At 49.4% G+C, this 17260-nt stretch overlaps 1 protein-coding gene across 1 annotated transcript in view; it reads left to right on the plus strand.

Moving 5' to 3' along the window:
* The first annotated feature begins 1192 nt into the window (after positions 1-1192).
* LOC137345671 (class I histocompatibility antigen, F10 alpha chain-like) overlaps positions 1193-17260 on the plus strand; it is a 115591-nt gene continuing 99523 nt past the window's right edge. Inside the window, exon 1 of the mRNA XM_068008934.1 lies at positions 1193-1870. Within this exon, the coding sequence (XP_067865035.1) occupies positions 1822-1870 (49 nt within the window). The 5' untranslated portion in view covers positions 1193-1821. The remainder of the gene's footprint in view (positions 1871-17260) is intronic.

Genomic DNA, 17260 nt, shown 5'->3' on the forward strand with positions numbered 1-17260 from the left:
GAGGTGCACCCATCCAGGCAAGTAGAGAGTATTCTGTCACACTCCTGACTTGTGCCTTGTAGAGGAGTTGAGTTGGGGAGACTGGAGGTGAGTTACTCGCCTCAGAATTCCCAGTGCCTGACCTGCTCTTGTAGCCATTTATGTGACTGGTCTAGTTCAGTTTCTGGTCAATGGTAATCCCCAGGATGTTGATAGTGGGGGATTCAGCGATGGTAATGCCATTGAATGTCAATGGAAGTTGGATAGAGTCTCTCTTGTTGGAGATGGTTATTAGCTGGCATTTGTGTGGCATGAATGTTACTTGCCACTTATCAGCCCAAGTCTGGATGTTGTCCAGGTCTTGCTGCATTTGGACACAGGCTGCTTCAGTATCTGAGGAGTCACGAATGGCGCTGAACATTGTGCAATCATCAGTGAACATCCCCACTTCTGACCTTATGTTAGAGGAAAGGTCATTAATGAAACAGCTAAAGACGGTTGGGCCCAGGACACTACCCTGAGGAACTCCTGCAGTGATGTCCTGGGGCTGAGATGATTGACTTCCAACAACCACAAGCATCCTCCTTTGTGCTAGGTATGACTCTAACCAGTGGAGAGTTTTCCCCCTGATTCCTATCGACTTCAGTTTTGCTAGAGCTCCTTGATGCCATACTCGGTCAAATGCTGCCTTGATGTCAAGGGCAGTCACTCTCACCTCACCTCTTGAATTCAGCTCTTTTGTCTATGATTAGACCAAGGCTGTAATGAGTTCAGGAGCTGAGTGGCCCTGGTGGAACCCAAACTGAGCGTCACGGAGCAGGTTATTGCTGAGCATGTGGCGCTTGATGGCACTGTCAATGACACCTTCCATCACTGATGATTAAGAGTAGACTGATAGGGCAGTAATTGGCTGGGTTGGATTTGTCCTGCTGTTTTGTGGACAGGACGTGCCTGGGCAATTTTCTATGTTGCTGGGTAGATATCAGTGTTGTAGCTGTACTGGAACAGCTTGGCTTGGGGATTCGATAATTCAAGACATTTGTAATGTTATTTCGACACCACCTCAAACTCCACAACCCTCCTACTGTCTGCTGACTCACAGATTGTTTCTATTTGAATTGACACAGACATACCATTGAACCAATCAGAATTGAGGTGTCTGAATTTATTACCATCAGCACTGGGCAAAGTGCACAGACACAAAGCACTGAGTGCAAAGAGATAATCCAGGAAGCACAGGATCCGCACTGGGCACAGAGATACAGTCCAGCAGGAACAGGATCCACACTGGGCACAGAGACACAGTCCAGCAGGAACAGGATCCACACTGGGCACAGAGACACAGTCCAGCAGGAACAGGATCCGCAGTGGGCACAGAGACACAGTCCAGGAGGAACAGGATCCACACTGGGCACAGAGACACAGTCCAGCAGGAACAGGATCCGCAGTGGGCACAGAGACACAGTCCAGGAAGCACAGGATCCGCACTGGGTACAGAGACAAAGTCCAGGAGGAACAGGATCCACAGTGGGCACAGAGACACAGTCCAGGAGGCACAGGATCCACACTGGGCACAGAGACACAGTCCAGCAGGAACAGGATCCGCAGTGGGCACAGAGACACAGTCCAGGAAGCACAGGATCCACACTGGGCACAAAGACACAGTCCAGGAGGAACAGGATCCACACTGGGCACACAGAGACACAGTCCAGGAGGAACAGGATCCACACTGGGCACAGAGACACAGTCCAGGAAGCACAGGATCTGCACTGGACACAGCTCACGGACAGAGGGAAGACAGTTTCTTCGGAAAGGATTGCCAGCCCATCAAGCAAAGCAGCAATGATTGAACTGACAGTGCTCGTCCTTCTGTGTGGAGGGGTCTCTGCAGGTGGGTGTTCGGGTCTGAGAGGGTCTCAGTGCCAGGCTGTGTGCTGGGGTATTAACCCTTGATCAGTTGGTATTGAGGTCTGAAAGGGTCTCGGTGCCAGGCTGTGTATTGGGGTATTAACCCTTGGTCAGTTGGTCTTGGGGTCTGAACGGGTTTGGTGCCGGGCTGTGTATTGGGGTATTAACCCTTGGTCAGTTGGTATTGGGGTCTGAGCGGGTTTGGTGCCAGGCTGTGTACTGGGGTATTAACCCTTGGTCAGTTGGTATTGGGGTCTGAGCGGGTTTGGTGCCAGGCTGTGTACTGGGGTATTAACCCTTGGTCAGTTGGTATTGGGATCTGAGCGGGTTTGGTGCCAGGCTGTGTACTGGGGTATTAACCCTTGGTCAGTTGGTATTGGGGTCTGAGCGGGTTTGGTGCCAGGCTGTGTATTGGGGTATTAACCCTTGGTCAGTTGGTATTGGGGTCTGAGCGGGTTTTGGTGCCAGGCTGTGTACTGGGGTATTAACCCTTGGTCAGTTGGTATTAGGGTCTGAGCGGGTTTGGTGCCAGGCTGTGTACTGGGGTATTAACCCTTGGTCAGTTGGTATTGGGGTCTGAACGGGTTTTGGTGCCAGGTTGTGTACTGGGGTATTAACCCTTGGTCAGTTGGTATTGGGGTCTGAGCGGGTTTGGTGCCAGGCTGTGTATTGGGGTATTAACCCTTGGTCAGTTGGTATTGGGGTCTGAGCGGGTTTGGTGCCAGGCTGTGTACTGGGGTATTAACCCTTGGTCAGTTGGTATTGGGGTCTGAGCGGGTTTGGTGCCAGGCTGTGTATTGGGGTATTAACCCTTGGTCAGTTGGTATTGGGATCTGAGCGGGTTTGGTGCCAGGCTGGGATGGAGACAGGAACACAACAACAGGAGGTTTTTCAGCCCCTCCAGTCTCTCCCACCAGCCAATGAAATCATGTCTGATCTGTACCTTTGCTCGCTATCCCGTGACATCCTTTCCAAATAAAAAGCTAACGATGGAGAGAGAAACAACGTTCTGATAAAAGGTTATTGAACTGAAACATTCACTCTGTTTCTCTCTCTCTACAGATGCTGCTAAACCTGCTGTGTATTTCCAGCATCTTCTATTTTTATTTCAGATTTCCAACATCCTCAGTATTTTGCTTTTGTAAAAATCTCTCTCAGTTTTGAAAGGTTCAGTTGAGCCTCCACATCCACAGCCTTGGGGGGGGGGGGGGGGGTGGGGGGGTGGGGAGGGGGAAGAGTTCCCGATATCCACTGCTCTTTATATGGGATATTGTTTCCTGAATTCCCTCCGAAATGGCCTCGCTCGAATTTTAAGATGATGCCTCTTGTTCCTGATTTGAGCACCAGAGGGAGCAGTTTCTCACTATCGAATGCTTGGTATTAATTGTCGATTAATTGAGGGTTTAATTATGTTCAGTTTACGGGTATTACTTCGGAATTCAATTGTGCTGCTGTAAATTCTGGTGAGGCAGAGACTTTCCACATTCAGACCCTGCAGAGATACCTGTACGTCGAGCCTCCTCCTTCAGACCCTGCAGAGATACCTGTACGTCGAGTCTCCTCCTTCAGGCCCTGCAGAGATACCTGTACGTCGAAACTCCTTCTTCAGACGCTGCAGAGATACCTGTACGTCGAGCCTCCTCCTTCAGACCCTGCAGAGATACCTGTACGTCGAGCCTCCTCCTTCAGACCCTGCAGAGATACCTGTACGTCGAGTCTCCTCCTTCAGGCCCTGCAGAGATACCTGTACGTCGAGTCTCCTTCTTCAGACGCTGCAGAGATACCTGTACGTCGAGTCTCCTCCTTCAGACGCTGCAGAGATACCTGTACGTCGAGTCTCCTTCTTCAGACGCTGCAGAGATACCTGTACGTCGAGCCTCCTTCTTCAGACCCTGCAGAGATACCTGTACGTCGAGCCTCCTCCTTGACACCCTGCAGAGATACCTGTACGTCGAGCCTCCTCCTTCAGACCCTGCAGAGATACCTGTACATCGAGCCTCCTCCTTCAGACCCTGCAGAGATACCTGTACGTCGAGCCTCCTCCTTGAGACCCTGCAGAGATACCTGTACGTCGCGTCTCCTCCTTCAGATCCTGCAGAGATACCTGTACGTCGAGCCACCTCCTTCAGACACTGTAGAGATACCTGTACGTCGAGTCTCCTCCTTCAGACCCTGCAGAGATACCTGTACGTCGAGTCTCCTCCTTCAGACCCTGCAGAGATACCTGTACGTCGAGTCTCCTCCTTCAGACCCTGTAGAGATACCTGTACGTCGAGTCTCCTCCTTCAGACCCTGCAGAGATACCTCTACGTCGATTTATTTCTGTGTCTGGCTCAGTCTCTATTCTAACCCTGTCTCTGTGTTTCACTCTCTCACTGTGTCTAGACCCCGAGTACTGGGAGAGACAGACACAGATACACAGAGCTGGGTGCAGGGTGGGGATTGTGTTGGATTTATTTCTGTGTCTGGTTCAGTCTCTATTCTAACCCTGTCTCTGTGTTTCACTCTCTCACTGTGTCTAGACCCCGAGTACTGGGAGAGACAGACACAGATACACAGAGCTGGGTGCAGGGTGGGGATTGTGTTGGATTTATTTCTATGTCTGGTTCAGTCTCTATTCTAACCCTGTCTCTGTGTTTCAGTCTCTCACTGTGTCTAGACCCCGAGTACTGGGAGAGACAGACACAGATACACAGAGCTGGGTGCAGGGTGGGGACTGTGTTGGATTTATTTCTATGTCTGGTTCAGTCTCTATTCTAACCCTGTCTCTGTGTTTCAGTCTCTCACTGTGTCTAGACCCCGAGTACTGGGAGAGACAGACACAGATACACAGAGCTGGGTGCAGGGTGGGGATTGTGTTGGATTTATTTCTGTGTCTGGTTCAGTCTCTATTCTAAACCTGTCTCTGTGTTTCAGTCTTTCACTGTGTCTAGACCCCGAGTACTGGGAGAGACAGAAACCGATACACAGAGCTGGGTGCAGGGTGGGGATTGTGTTGGGATTTATTTGAATGTCTGGTTCAGTCTCTATTCTAACCCTGTCTCTGTGTTTCAGACTCTCACTGTGTCTAGACCCCGAGTACTGGGAGAGACAGACTCAGTTACACAGAGCTGGGTGCAGGGTGGGGATTGTGTTGGATTTATTTCTATGTCTGGTTCTGTCTCTATTCTAACCCTGTCTCTGTGTTTCACTCTTTCACTGTGTCCAGACCCCGAGTACTGGGAGAGACAGACACAGATACACAGAGCTGGGTGCAGGGTGGGGATTGTGTTGTATTTATTTCTATGTCTGATTCAGTCTCTATTCTAACCCTGTCTCTGTGTTTCAGACTCTCACTGTGTCCAGACTCCGAGTACTGGGAGAGACAGACACAGATACACAGAGCTGGGTGCAGGGTGGGGATTGTGTTGCATTTATTTCTGTGTCTGGTTCAGTCTCTATTCTAACCCTGTCTTTGTGTTTCAGTCTCTCACTGTGTCCAGACCCCGAGTACTGGGAGAGACAGACACAGATACCCAGAGCTGGGTGCAGGGTGGGGATTGTGTTGGATTTATTTCTCTGTCTGCCTCAGTCTCTATTGTAACCCTGTCTTTGTGTTTCAGTCTCTCACTGTGTCTAGACCCCGAGTACTGGGAGAGACAGACACAGATACACAGAGCTGGGTGCAGGGTGGGGATTGTGTTGCATTTATTTCTGTGTCTGGTTCAGTCTCTAATCTATTCCTGTCTCTGGGTTTCAGTCTCTCACTGTGTCTAGACCCCGAGTACTGGGAGAGACAGACACAGATACACAGAGCTGGGTGCAGGGTGGGGATTGTGTTGCATTTATTTCTGTGTCTGGTTCAGTCTCTATTCTAACCCTGTCTTTGTGTTTCAGTCTCTCACTGTGTCTAGACCCCGAGTACTGGGAGAGACAGACACAGATACACAGAGCTGGGTGCAGGGTGGGGATTGTGTTGGATTTATTTCTATGTCTGGTTCAGTCTCTATTCTAACCCTGTCTCTGTGTTTCATTCTCTCACTGTGTCTAGACCCCGAGTACTGGGAGAGACAGACACAGATACACCGAGCTGGGTGCAGGGTGGGGATTGTGTTGGATTTATTTCTCTGTCTGCCTCAGTCTCTATTGTAACCCTGTCTTTGTGTTTCAGTCTCTCACTGTGTCTAGACCCCGAGTACTGGGAGAGACAGACACAGATACACAGAGCTGGGTGCAGGGTGGGGATTGTGTTGCATTTATTTCTGTGTCTGGTTCAGTCTCTATTCTAACCCTGTCTCTGTGTTTCAGACTCTCACTGTGTCCAGACACCGAGTACTGGGAGAGACAGACACAGATACACAGAGCTGGGTGCGGGGTGGGGATTGTGTTGGGATTTATTTGAATGTCTGGTTCAGTCTCTATTCTAACCCTGTCTCTGTGTTTCAGTCTCTCACTCTGTCCAGAACCCGAGTTCTGGGAGAGACTGACACAGATACATGGAGCTGGGTGCAGGGTGGGGATTGTGTTGCACTTATTTCTGTGTCTGGTTCAGTCTCTATTCTAACCCTGTCTCTGTGTTTCAGTCTCTCACTGTGTCTAGACCCCGAGTACTGGGAGAGACAGACACAGATACACAGAGCTGGGTGCAGGGTGAGGATTGTGTTGCATTTATTTCTGTGTCTGGTTCAGTCTCTATTCTAACCCTGTCTCCGTGTTTCAGTCTCTCACTGTGTCTAGACCCCGAGTACTGGGAGAGACAGACACAGATACACGGAGCGGGGTGCAGGGTGGTGATTGTGTTGGATTTATTTCTGTGTCTGTTTCAGTCTCTATTCTAACCCTGTCTCTGTGTTTCAGTCTCTCACTCTGTCCAGACCCCGAGTACTGGGAGAGACAGACACAGATACACAGAGCTGGGTGCAGAGTGGGGATTGTGTTGGATTTATTTCTATGTCTGGTTCAGTCTCTATTCTCACCCTGTCTCTGTGTTTCAGTCTCTCACTCTGTCCAGAGCCCGAGTACTGGGAGAGACAGACACAGATACACGGAGCTGGGTGCAGGGTGGGGATTGTGTTGCATTTATTTCTGTGTCTGGTTCAGTCTCTAATCTATTCCTGTCTCTGGGTTTCAGTCTCTCACTCTGTCCAGAGCCCGAGTACTGGGAGAGACAGACACAGATACACAGAGCTGGGTGCAGGGTGGGGATTGTGTTGGATTTATTTCTATGTCTGGTTCAGTCTCTATTCTAACCCTGTCTCTGTGTTTCAGTCTCTCACTGTGTCTAGACCCCGAGTACTGGGAGAGACAGACACAGATACACAGAGCTGGGTGCAGGGTGGGGATTGTGTTGGATTTATTTCTCTGTCTGTTTCAGTCTCTATTCTAACCCTGTCTCAGTGTTTCAGTCTCTCACTGTGTCTAGACCCCGAGTACTGGGAGAGACAGACACAGATACACAGAGCTGGGTGCAGGGTGGGGATTGTGTTGGATTTATTTCTATGTCTGGTTCAGTCTCTATTCTCACCCTGTCTCTGTGTTTCAGTCTCTCAATCTGTCCAGACCCCGAGTACTGGGAGAGACAGACACAGATACACAGAGCTGGGTGCAGGGTGGGGATTGTGTTGGATTTATTTCTATGTCTGGTTCAGTCTCTATTCTAACCCTGTCTCTGTGTTTCAGTCTCTCACTGTGTCTAGAGCCCGAGTACTGGGAGAGACAGACACAGATACACAGAGCTGGGTGCAGGGTGGGGATTGTGTTGGATTTATTTCTATGTCTGGTTCAGTCTCTATTCTAACCCTGTCTCTGTGTTTCAGTCTCTCACTGTGTCTAGACCCCGAGTACTGGGAGAGACAGACACAGATACACAGAGCTGGGTGCAGGGTGGGGATTGTGTTGGATTTATTTCTATGTCTGGTTCAGTCTCTATTCTAACCCTGTCTCTGTGTTTCAGTCTCTCACTGTGTCTAGACCCCGAGTACTGGGAGAGACAGACACAGATACACAGAGCTGGGTGCAGGGTGGGGATTGTGTTGGATTTATTTCTGTGTCTGGTTCAGTCTCTATTGTAACCCTGTCTCTGTGTTTCAGTCTCTCACTGTGTCTAGACCCCGAGTACTGGGAGAGACAGACACAGATACACAGAGCTGGGTGCAGGGTGGGGATTGTGTTGGATTTATTTCTATGTCTGGTTCAGTCTCTATTCTAACCCTGTCTCTGTGTTTCAGTCTCTCACTGTGTCTAGACCCCGAGTACTGGGAGAGACAGACACAGATACACAGAGCTGGGTGCAGGGTGGGGATTGTGTTGGATTTATTTCTATGTCTGGTTCAGTCTCTATTCTAACCCTGTCTCTGTGTTTCAGTCTCTCACTGTGTCTAGACCCCGAGTACTGGGAGAGACAGACATAGATACACAGAGCTGGGTGCAGAGTGGGGATTGTGTTGGATTTATTTCTATGTCTGGTTCAGTCTCTATTCTCACCCTGTCTCTGTGTTTCAGTCTCTCACTCTGTCCAGAGCCCGAGTACTGGGAGAGACAGACACAGATACATGGAGCTGGGTGCAGGGTGGGGATTGTGTTGGATTTATCTCTGTGTCTGGTTCAGTCTCTATTCTAACCCTGTCTCTGTGTTTCAGTCTCTCACTCTGTCCAGACCCCGAGTACTGGGAGAGACAGACACAGATACACAAAGCTGGGTGCAGGGTGGGGATTGTGTTGGATTTATCTCTGTGTCTGGTTCAGTCTCTATTCTAACCCTGTCTCTGTGTTTCAGTCTCTCACTCTGTCCAGACCCCGAGTACTGGGAGAGACAGACACAGATACACAGAGCTGGGTGCAGGGTGGGGATTATGTTGGATTTATTTCTGTGTCTGGTTCAGTCTCTATTCTAACCCTGTCTCTGTGTTTCAGTCTCTCACTGTGTCTAGACCCCGAGTACTGGGAGAGACAGACACAGATACACAGAGCTGGGTGCAGGGTGGGGATTGTGTTGGATTTATCTCTGTGTCTGGTTCAGTCTCTATTCTCACCCTGTCTCTGTGTTTCAGTCTCTCACTCTGTCCAGAGCCCGAGTACTGGGAGAGAGACACACAGATACACAGAGCTGAGTGCAGGGTGGGGATTGTGTTGCATTTATTTCTGTGTCTGGTTCAGTCTCTAATCTATTCCTGTCTCTGGGTTTCAGTCTCTCACTGTGTCTAGACCCCGAGTACTGGGAGAGACAGACACAGATACACAGAGCTGGGTGCAGGGTGGGGATTGTGTTGCATTTATTTCTGTGTCTGGTTCAGTCTCTATTCTAACCCTGTCTCTGTGTTTCAGACTCTCACTGTGTCCAGACACCGAGTACTGGGAGAGACAGACACAGATACACAGAGCTGGGTGCGGGGTGGGGATTGTGTTGGGATTTATTTGAATGTCTGGTTCAGTCTCTATTCTAACCCTGTCTCTGTGTTTCAGTCTCTCACTCTGTCCAGAACCCGAGTTCTGGGAGAGACTGACACAGATACATGGAGGTGGGTGCAGGGTGGGGATTGTGTTGGGATTTATTTCTATGTCTGGTTCAGTCTCTATTCTAACCCTGTCTCTGTGTTTCAGTCTCTCACTGTGTCTAGACCCCGAGTACTGGGAGAGACAGACACAGATACACAGAGCTGGGTGCAGGGTGGGGATTGTGTTGCATTTATTTCTGTGTCTGGTTCAGTCTCTATTCTAACCCTGTCTCTGTGTTTCAGTCTCTCACTGTGTCTAGACCCCGAGTACTGGGAGAGACAGACACAGATACACAGAGCTGGGTGCAGGGTGAGGATTGTGTTGCATTTATTTCTGTGTCTGGTTCAGTCTCTATTCTAACCCTGTCTCTGTGTTTCAGTCTCTCACTGTGTCTCGACCCCGAGTACTGGGAGAGACAGACACAGATACACGGAGCGGGGTGCAGGGTGGTGATTGTGTTGGATTTATTTCTGTGTCTGTTTCAGTCTCTATTCTAACCCTGTCTCTGTGTTTCAGTCTCTCACTCTGTCCAGACCCCGAGTACTGGGAGAGACAGACACAGATACACAGAGCTGGGTGCAGAGTGGGGATTGTGTTGGATTTATTTCTATGTCTGGTTCAGTCTCTATTCTCACCCTGTCTCTGTGTTTCAGTCTCTCACTCTGTCCAGAGCCCGAGTACTGGGAGAGACAGACACAGATACACGGAGCTGGGTGCAGGGTGGGGATTGTGTTGCATTTATTTCTGTGTCTGGTTCAGTCTCTAATCTATTCCTGTCTCTGGGTTACAGTCTCTCACTCTGTCCAGACCCCGAGTACTGGGAGAGACAGACACAGATACACAGAGCTGGGTGCAGGGTGGGGATTGTGTTGGATTTATTTCTATGTCTGGTTCAGTCTCTATTCTAACCCTGTCTCTGTGTTTCAGTCTCTCACTGTGTCTAGACCCCGAGTACTGGGAGAGACAGACACAGATACACAGAGCTGGGTGCAGGGTGGGGATTGTGTTGGATTTATTTCTCTGTCTGTTTCAGTCTCTATTCTAACCCTGTCTCAGTGTTTCAGTCTCTCACTGTGTCTAGACCCCGAGTACTGGGAGAGACAGACACAGATACACAGAGCTGGGTGCAGGGTGGGGATTGTGTTGGATTTATTTCTCTGTCTGTTTCAGTCTCTATTCTAACCCTGTCTCTGTGTTTCATTCTCTCACTGTGTCTAGACCCCGAGTACTGGGAGAGACAGACACAGATACACAGAGCTGGGTGCAGGGTGGGGATTGTGTTGGATTTATTTCTATGTCTGGTTCAGTCTCTATTCTAACCCTGTCTCTGTGTTTCAGTCTCTCACTGTGTCTAGACCCCGAGTACTGGGAGAGACAGACACTGATACACAGAGCTGGGTGCAGGGTGGGGATTGTGTTGGATTTATTTCTATGTCTGGTTCAGTCTCTATTCTAACCCTGTCTCTGTGTTTCAGTCTCTCACTCTGTCCAGACCCCGAGTACTGGGAGAGACAGACACAGATACACAGAGCTGGGTGCAGAGTGGGGATTGTGTTGGATTTATTTCTATGTCTGGTTCAGTCTCTATTCTCACCCTGTCTCTGTGTTTCAGTCTCTCACTCTGTCCAGAGCCCGAGTACTGGGAGAGACAGACACAGATACATGGAGCTGGGTGCAGGGTGGGGATTGTGTTGGATTTATCTCTGTGTCTGGTTCAGTCTCTATTCTAACCCTGTCTCTGTGTTTCAGTCTCTCACTCTGTCCAGACCCCGAGTACTGGGAGAGACAGACACAGATACACAGAGCTGGGTGCAGGGTGGGGATTGTGTTGGATTTATCTCTGTGTCTGGTTCAGTCTCTATTCTAACCCTGTCTCTGTGTTTCAGTCTCTCACTCTGTCCAGACCCCGAGTACTGGGAGAGACAGACACAGATACACAGAGCTGGGTGCAGGGTGGGGATTGTGTTGGATTTATTTCTGTGTCTGGTTCAGTCTCTATTCTAACCCTGTCTCTGTGTTTCAGTCTCTCACTGTGTCTAGACCCCGAGTACTGGGAGAGACAGACACAGATACACAGAGCTGGGTGCAGGGTGGGGATTGTGTTGGATTTATCTCTGTGTCTGGTTCAGTCTCTATTCTCACCCTGTCTCTGTGTTTCAGTCTCTCACTCTGTCCAGAGCCCGAGTACTGGGAGAGAGACACACAGATACACAGAGCTGAGTGCAGGGTGGGGATTGTGTTGCATTTATTTCTGTGTCTGGTTCAGTCTGTATTCTAACCCTGTCTCTGTGTTTCAGTCTCTCACTGTGTCCAGTCCCTGAGTACTGGGAGAGACAGACACTGATACACAGAGCTGGGTGCAGGGTGGGGATTGTGTTGTATTTATTTCTGTGTCTGGTTCAGTCTCTATTCTAACCCTGTCTCTGTGTTTCAGTCTCTCACTGTGTCTAGACCCCGAGTACTGGGAGAGACAGACACAGATACACAGAGCTGGGTGCAGGGTGGGGATTGTGTTGGATTTATTTCTATGTCTGGTTCAGTCTCTATTCTCACCCTGTCTCTGTGTTTCAGTCTCTCACTCTGTCCAGAGCCCGAGTACTGGGAGAGACAGACACAGATACACAGAGCTTTGTGCAGGGTGGGGATTGTGTTGGATTTATTTCTCTGTCTGGTTCAGTCTGTATTCTAACCCTGTCTCTGTGTTTCAGTCTCTCACTGTGTCCAGACCCCGAGTACTGGGAGAGACAGACACTGATACACTGAGCTGGGTGCAGGGTGGGGATTGTGTTGGATTTATTTCTGTGTCTGGTTCAGTCTCTATTCTAACCCTGTCTCTGTGTTTCAGTCTCTCACTGTGTCCAGACCCCGAGTACTGGGAGAGACAGACACAGATACACAGAGCTGGGTGCAGGGTGGGGATTCTGTTGGGATTTATTTGAATGTCTGGTTCAGTCTCTATTCTAACCCTGTCTCTGTGTTTCATTCTCTCACTGTGTCTTGACCTCGAGTACTGGGAGAGACAGACACTGATACACAGAGCTGGGTGCAGGGTGGGGATTGTGTTGGATTTATTTCTATGCCTGGTTCAGTCTCTATTCTAACCCTGTCTCTGTGTTTCAGACTCTCACTGTGTCTAGACACCGAGTACTGGGAGAGACAGACACAGATACACAGAGCTGGGTGCAGGGTGGGGATTGTGTTGGGATTTATTTGAATGTCTGGTTCAGTCTCTATTCTAACCCTGTCTCTGTGTTTCAGTCTCTCACTGTGTCAAGACCCCGAGTACTGGGAGAGACAGACACAGATACACGGAGCTGGGTGCAGGGTGGGGATTCGGTTGGGATTTATTTGAATGTCTGGTTCAGTCTCTATTCTAACCCTGTCTCTGTGTTTCAGTCTCTCACTGTGTCTAGACCCCGAGTACTGGGAGAGACAGACACAGATACACAGAGCTGGGTGCAGGGTGGGGATTGTGTTGCATTTATTTCTGTGTCTGGTTCAGTCTCTATTCTAACCCTGTCTTTGTGTTTCAGTCTCTCACTGTGTCCAGACCCCGAGTACTGGGAGAGACAGACACAGATACCCAGAGCTGGGTGCAGGGTGGGGATTGTGTTGGATTTATTTCTCTGTCTGCCTCAGTCTCTATTGTAACCCTTTCTTTGTGTTTCAGTCTCTCACTGTGTCTAGACCCCGAGTACTGGGAGAGACAGACACAGATACACAGAGCTGGGTGCAGGGTGGGGATTGTGTTGCATTTATTTCTGTGTCTGGTTCAGTCTCTAATCTATTCCTGTCTCTGGGTTTCAGTCTCTCACTGTGTCTAGACCCCGAGTACTGGGAGAGACAGACACAGATACACAGAGCTGGGTGCAGGGTGGGGATTGTGTTGCATTTATTTCTGTGTCTGGTTCAGTCTCTAATCTATTCCTGTCTCTGGGTTTCAGTCTCTCACTGTGTCTAGACCCCGAGTACTGGGAGAGACAGACACAGATACACAGAGCTGGGTGCAGGGTGGGGATTGTGTTGGGATTTATTTGAATGTCTGGTTCAGTCTCTATTCTAACCCTGTCTCTGTGTTTCAGTCTCTCACTCTGTCCAGAACCCGAGTACTGGGAGAGACAGACACAGATACACGGAGCGGGGTGCAGGGTGGTGATTGTGTTGGATTTATTTCTGTGTCTGTTTCAGTCTCTATTCTAACCCTGTCTCTGTGTTTCAGTCTCTCACTCTGTCCAGACCCCGAGTACTGGGAGAGACAGACACAGATACACAGAGCAGGGTGCAGAGTGGGGATTGTGTTGGATTTATTTCTATGTCTGGTTCAGTCTCTATTCTCACCCTGTCTCTGTGTTTCAGTCTCTCACTCTGTCCAGAGCCCGAGTACTGGGAGAGACAGACACAGATACACGGAGCTGGGTGCAGGGTGGGGATTGTGTTGCATTTATTTCTGTGTCTGGTTCAGTCTCTAATCTATTCCTGTCTCTGGGTTTCAGTCTCTCACTCTGTCCAGAGCCCGAGTACTGGGAGAGACAGACACAGATACACAGAGCTGGGTGCAGGGTGGGGATTGTGTCGGATTTATTTCTGTGTCTGGTTCAGTCTCTATTCTAACCCTGTCTCTGTGTTTCAGTCTCTCACTCTGTCCAGACCCCGAGTACTGGGAGAGACAGACACAGATACACAGAGCTGGGTGCAGAGTGGGGATTGTGTTGGATTTATTTCTATGTCTGGTTCAGTCTCTATTCTCACCCTGTCTCTGTGTTTCAGTCTCTCACTCTGTCCAGAGCCCGAGTACTGGGAGAGACAGACACAGATACACGGAGCTGGGTGCAGGGTGGGGATTGTGTTGCATTTATTTCTGTGTCTGGTTCAGTCTCTAATCTATTCCTGTCTCTGGGTTTCAGTCTCTCACTCTGTCCAGAGCCCGAGTACTGAGAGAGACAGACACAGATACACAGAGCTGGGTGCAGGGTGGGGATTGTGTTGGATTTATTTCTCTGTCTGGTTCAGTCTCTATTCTAACCCTGTCTCTGTGTTTCACTCTCTCACTGTGTCCAGACCCCGAGTACTGGGAGAGACAGACACTGATACACAGAGCTGGGTGCAGGGTGGGGATTGTGTTGGATTTATTTCTATGTCTGGTTCAGTCTCTATTCTCACCCTGTCTCTGTGTTTCAGTCTCTCAATCTGTCCAGACCCCGAGTACTGGGAGAGACAGACACAGATACACAGAGCTGGGTGCAGGGTGGGGATTGTGTTGGATTTATTTCTGTGTCTGGTTCAGTCTCTATTCTAACCCTGTCTCTGTGTTTCACTCTCTCACTGTGTCCAGACCCCGAGTACTGGGAGAGACAGACACAGATACACAGAGCTGGGTGCAGGGTGGGGATTGTGTTTGATTTATTTCTCTGTCTGGTTCAGTCTGTATTCTAACCCTGTCTCTGTGTTTCAGTCTCTCACTCTGACCAGAGCCCGAGTATTGGGAGAGACAGACACAGATACACAGAGCTGGGTGCAGGGTGGGGATTGTGTTGGATTTATTTCTGTGTCTGGTTCAGTCTCTATTCTAACCCTGTCTCTGTGTTTCAGTCTCTCACTCTGTCCAGACCCCGAGTACTGGGAGAGACAGACACAGATACACAAAGCTGGGTGCAGGGTGGGGATTGTGTTGGATTTATCTCTGTGTCTGGTTCAGTCTCTATTCTAACCCTGTCTCTGTGTTTCAGTCTCTCACTCTGTCCAGACCCCGAGTACTGGGAGAGACAGACACAGATACACAGAGCTGAGTGCAGGGTGGGGATTGTGTTGGATTTATTTCTGTGTCTGGTTCAGTCTCTATTCTAACCCTGTCTCTGTGTTTCAGTCTCTCACTGTGTCTAGACCCCGAGTACTGGGAGAGACAGACACAGATACACAGAGCTGGGTGCAGGGTGGGGAATTTGTTGGATTTATCTCTGTGTCTGGTTCAGTCTCTATTCTCACCCTGTCTCTGTGTTTCAGTCTCTCACTCTGTCCAGAGCCCGAGTACTGGGAGAGAGACACACAGATACACAGAGCTGAGTGCAGGGTGGGGATTGTGTTGCATTTATTTCTGTGTCTGGTTCAGTCTGTATTCTAACCCTGTCTCTGTGTTTCAGTCTCTCACTGTGTCCAGTCCCTGAGTACTGGGAGAGACAGACACAGATACACAGAGCTGGGTGCAGGGTGGGGATTGTGTTGTATTTATTTCTATGTGTGGTTCAGTCTGTATTCTAACCCTGTCTCTGTGTTTCAGTCTCTCACTGTGTCTAGACCCCGAGTACTGGGAGAGACAGACACAGATACACAGAGCTGGGTGCAGGGTGGGGATTGTGTTGGATTTATTTCTATGTCTGGTTCAGTCTCTATTCTAACCCTGTCTCTGTGTTTCACTCTCTCACTGTGTCCAGACCCCGAGTACTGGGAGAGACAGACACAGATACACAGAGCTGGGTGCAGGGTGGGGATTGTGTTGGATTTATTTCTATGTCTGGTTCAGTCTCTATTCTCACCCTGTCTCTGTGTTTCAGTCTCTCACTCTGTCCAGAGCCCGAGTACTGGGAGAGACAGACACTGATACACAGAGCTTTGTGCAGGGTGGGGATTGTGTTGGATTTATTTCTCTGTCTGGTTCAGTCTGTATTCTAACCCTGTCTCTGTGTTTCAGTCTCTCACTGTGTCTAGACCCCGAGTACTGGGAGAGACAGACACTGATACACAGAGCTGGGTGCAGGGTGGGGATTGTGTTGGATTTATTTCTGTGTCTGGTTCAGTCTCTATTCTAACCCTGTCTCTGTGTTTCAGTCTCTCACTGTGTCCAGACCCCGAGTACTGGGAGAGACAGACACAGATACACAGAGCTGGGTGCAGGGTGGGGATTGTGTTGGGATTTATTTGAATGTCTGGTTCAGTCTCTATTCTAACCCTGTCTCTGTGTTTCATTCTCTCACTGTGTCTTGACCCCGAGTACTGGGAGAGACAGACACTGATACACAGAGCTGGGTGCAGGGTGGGGATTGTGTTGGATTTATTTCTATGCCTGGTTCAGTCTCTATTCTAACCCTGTCTCTGTGTTTCAGACTCTCACTGTGCCTAGACACCGAGTACTGGGAGAGACAGACACACATACACAGAGCTGGGTGCAGGGTGGGGATTGTGTTGGGATTTATTTGAATGTCTGGTTCAGTCTCTATTCTAACCCTGTCTCTGTGTTTCAGTCTCTCACTGTGTCAAGACCCCGAGTACTGGGAGAGACAGACACAGATACACGGAGCTGGGTGCAGGGTGGGGATTCGGTTGGGATTTATTTGAATGTCTGGTTCAGTCTCTATTCTAACCCTGTCTCTGTGTTTCAGTCTCTCACTGTGTCTAGACCCCGAGTACTGGGAGAGACAGACACAGATACACAGAGCTGGGTGCAGGGTGCAGATTGTGTTGGATTTATTTCTATGTCTGGTTCAGTCTCTATTCTGACCCTGTCTCTGTGTTTCATTCTCTCACTGTGTCCAGACCCCGAGTACTGGGAGAGACAGACACAGATACACAGAGCTGGGTGCAGGGTGGGGATTGTGTTGGATTTATTTCTATGTCTGGTTCAGTCTCTATTCTAACCCTGTCTCTGTGTTTCAGTCTCTCACTGTGTCTAGACCCCGAGTACTGGGAGGGACAGACACAGATACACAGAGCTGGGTGCAGGGTGGGGATTGTGTTGGATTTATTTCTATGTCTGGTTCAGTCTCTATTCTAACCCTGTCTCTGTGTTTCAGTCTCTCACTGTGTCTGGACCCCGAATACTGGGAGAGACAGACACAGATACACAGAGCTGGGTGCAGGGTGGGGATTGTGTTGGATTTATTTCTATGTCTGGTTCAGTCTCTATTCT

This window comes from Heterodontus francisci, chromosome 29, assembly GCF_036365525.1.
Source record: "Heterodontus francisci isolate sHetFra1 chromosome 29, sHetFra1.hap1, whole genome shotgun sequence".
NCBI lineage: Eukaryota > Metazoa > Chordata > Chondrichthyes > Heterodontiformes > Heterodontidae > Heterodontus > Heterodontus francisci.